Raw genomic sequence first — 2,634 nt, 5'->3', positions numbered from 1 at the left:
AATTTGAATGATATAATAGCCTGCCTGGTGTGTCAATGGTTCGCTACTGGACTGCCATTCAATAAAACCAATGGTCGAAACCCAATTCAGTCAGAATATTTTATTTTAACAAAGACTACTGTGTTATAGCCTTCATTTCCCTTGCCCACATTTAAGGCTTCGTCTATGACTTCAGTTTTAATCAAGTGGAATGGATGCATGATGGAGCGTTTTGAGCATTTTCGTAATATTACAAATGCCGAGTTTGAAAAAAACAGCAAAAGGTTACAAAAAAAAATTGTATTAGTATTTATTAACGGTCTACATTTATTTAATACGTCTGTATACCTTGACTGTCAGTTGTCAAAAAAAAAAATTCGATCCAATATTGAGAAAATAATAAAATTTTAAAATGAGTGTGGCTGGAAAAAATATTTCGATACGGGATGTTTCAGGAATGGTTAAACTTCTTAGAGAATTTCTGTTGGGAGTAAGTTTACATGAATAAGTTTTTATATTTTTATTTAAGGTTAAAATAAGGTTATATAACAATAAATTTTCTTCCAGAGAAAATACACAAATGCGTTACGTTTTCCACCATTTGTAGCTACCAGATCACCACCATTACCTGAAATTCCAGACGGACCTTCACATAAATTATCCGATAATTATTATTTTACAAGAGATGGAAGGCGAGAAATTAAACCACCAGGAGTTATTTATTCACAAAATTTATTAGGATCTGGTGAATCGTAAGTATAAAATATACAAAATTATTATACATAAAATTATCTTTGATTTGTTTCGTAGGAGTGTGGCTGCAAAATTACCGAGACCAGGTAAAGTTCATATTTGGGATTAGATTTTTGGAAATAAATTTTATGTAGTGGAAAAATTTGTAAATAAATAGTTATTAAAATACAACATTGGATCTTTATTATTTTTTTTATTTAGCTTAAAATTTAATCATAAAGTGATCGTAAATCGTGAATTATCAGGGAATTTGATTGATTGGGAGAATCAGGGAAAAGAAATCTAAGAATACAGAATTATTTCAGTAACTCTCCTGAAAGTACGGGGTAGTTTGCGTCAAATCCGGTAGTTCTGCAGGATTGCGTCAAATTTTTTGCAGGATTGTTGTTTGCAGATGTTGTTGGGCCAAGGAATAATTCAAGATTGTGACCTCGAGCGCCGAACGTAACTTTGTCAAAAATCGATGAAACCGTGAAAATTTCGGCTTTATTCAGATTTTGGCGATTATATTCCTAAAGAACTAGTTTTTGATAGCATCTATTTAGGATGTTTTTAAAGTAGACTCTCTGAATACTCATTTTCGAGTTATTTCTAAATCCGCTCCGAATTTATAGCTTTTCGTACTGGATTTTAGGCCAAAACTCAAAAACTATCCACCCAATCGTTATATGAACGCGAGTTTTGTATTTTATGGGTTAAAATTACCTTATTTACCAATTTTTTATCAAATTCTGAAACAATAATTTTTTCCCGATTTTTTCGAAGGGGTACCCCTTAAAAATTGTACAAATCGGCCCATCTTAAAACGTTACTATATTCAAATTAATAATTTATTAAAGTAATATCTGCATCAAAACAGTTTCAACGCCAACTAAACGTTCATCCAATCGTTCCAATAATCCTTTAATCGGTTCTAAAAACCCGATGTCGTTTTTCTAAACCACCTAATTCCCGTTTTACAATTTCACCTAATTGTTTTTCACACATTTCATGTCGTTCTAGCTTATCTTGAGTACCGTGTAACATATCAATATCTTAATATCTCCATTTCTGAAATAAAATAAAAAAATTTTTTTGCTTTTGAAAATTCAAAAATAATGCCAAAAATATCATTCTTTCTTAGCACATGCGCAGTAAGTTTATAAGATATGACGCAAGACTTATTACTTAAAAAGAATGGCGTCTGTGGTGTCTTAATATTGTCAGTTTTAATTATTTAATTAATATGCTTTAAAAAATATTTTAACATCGGGATGATTATTAATAATATTAAAATTATTTATTAAAAGTGTATTTTATAATAGTCAGTTTCAACATTATGTTTATTAAAGAAAAATTATAAAAAATATAAAATTCATATTTGGTAAAAAAAAAAGTGAATCGTAAGAGACTTGCGCAGAAGTTGTTTTTGTCAAAAAGAACGCTAAACTTGTTAAAAACGGTTGAGATTGGTTGTTTGAATAAAATTTATGTGTTTTTAATTAAATAAAAATGACTTTACAGTTAAAAAAGTGATGAATAAACTTTGTTCATAAAATATTTTAATAAATTTGACAGTCGGTCACAGTATAATTAGTGTAAATTTTAGTAAATCTAATTAATATTGTTTGTCTTATGTTATTTCTATGGTAAATTCTTATTCGGGAAAGTAAGCAGAAGTAAAAATAAGTATTTTTATATAAATTTTCATTCGAAGAATTATTATTTTAATAACCAATTTGTCATATTACTTAATAATTATTAAAAGTATCTTATTTATAAAAATACGTTCTTAGTACGTTTTGGATGCTTAAGTGTTAATTCCATCTAGCGGCAAATTTAAGAATTTTAATACCGTGGTTTAAATACAAGCTTAATAATCGCGAAAATTATTATGAAAACTTTATACAATTTAAAAGTGAT

General features: G+C 28.4%; 1 protein-coding gene across 1 annotated transcript; it reads left to right on the top strand.

The window, feature by feature from the left end:
• The first annotated feature begins 311 nt into the window (after positions 1-311).
• LOC123301637 (NADH dehydrogenase [ubiquinone] 1 alpha subcomplex subunit 7-like) lies at positions 312-902 on the top strand. The gene is made up of 3 exons (XM_044884471.1): positions 312-469; positions 547-731; positions 790-902. Exons 1-3 carry the CDS (start codon positions 392-394, stop codon positions 839-841), a joined length of 315 nt encoding a protein of 104 aa, XP_044740406.1. The 5' UTR covers positions 312-391; the 3' UTR covers positions 842-902.
• Positions 903-2,634: the final 1,732 nt, after the last annotated feature.

This window comes from Chrysoperla carnea, chromosome 5 (assembly GCF_905475395.1).
Source record: "Chrysoperla carnea chromosome 5, inChrCarn1.1, whole genome shotgun sequence".
NCBI lineage: Eukaryota > Metazoa > Arthropoda > Insecta > Neuroptera > Chrysopidae > Chrysoperla > Chrysoperla carnea.
Note: the sequence above shows the minus strand (reverse complement) of the source record. Positions and strands in the feature narration are given on the sequence as shown.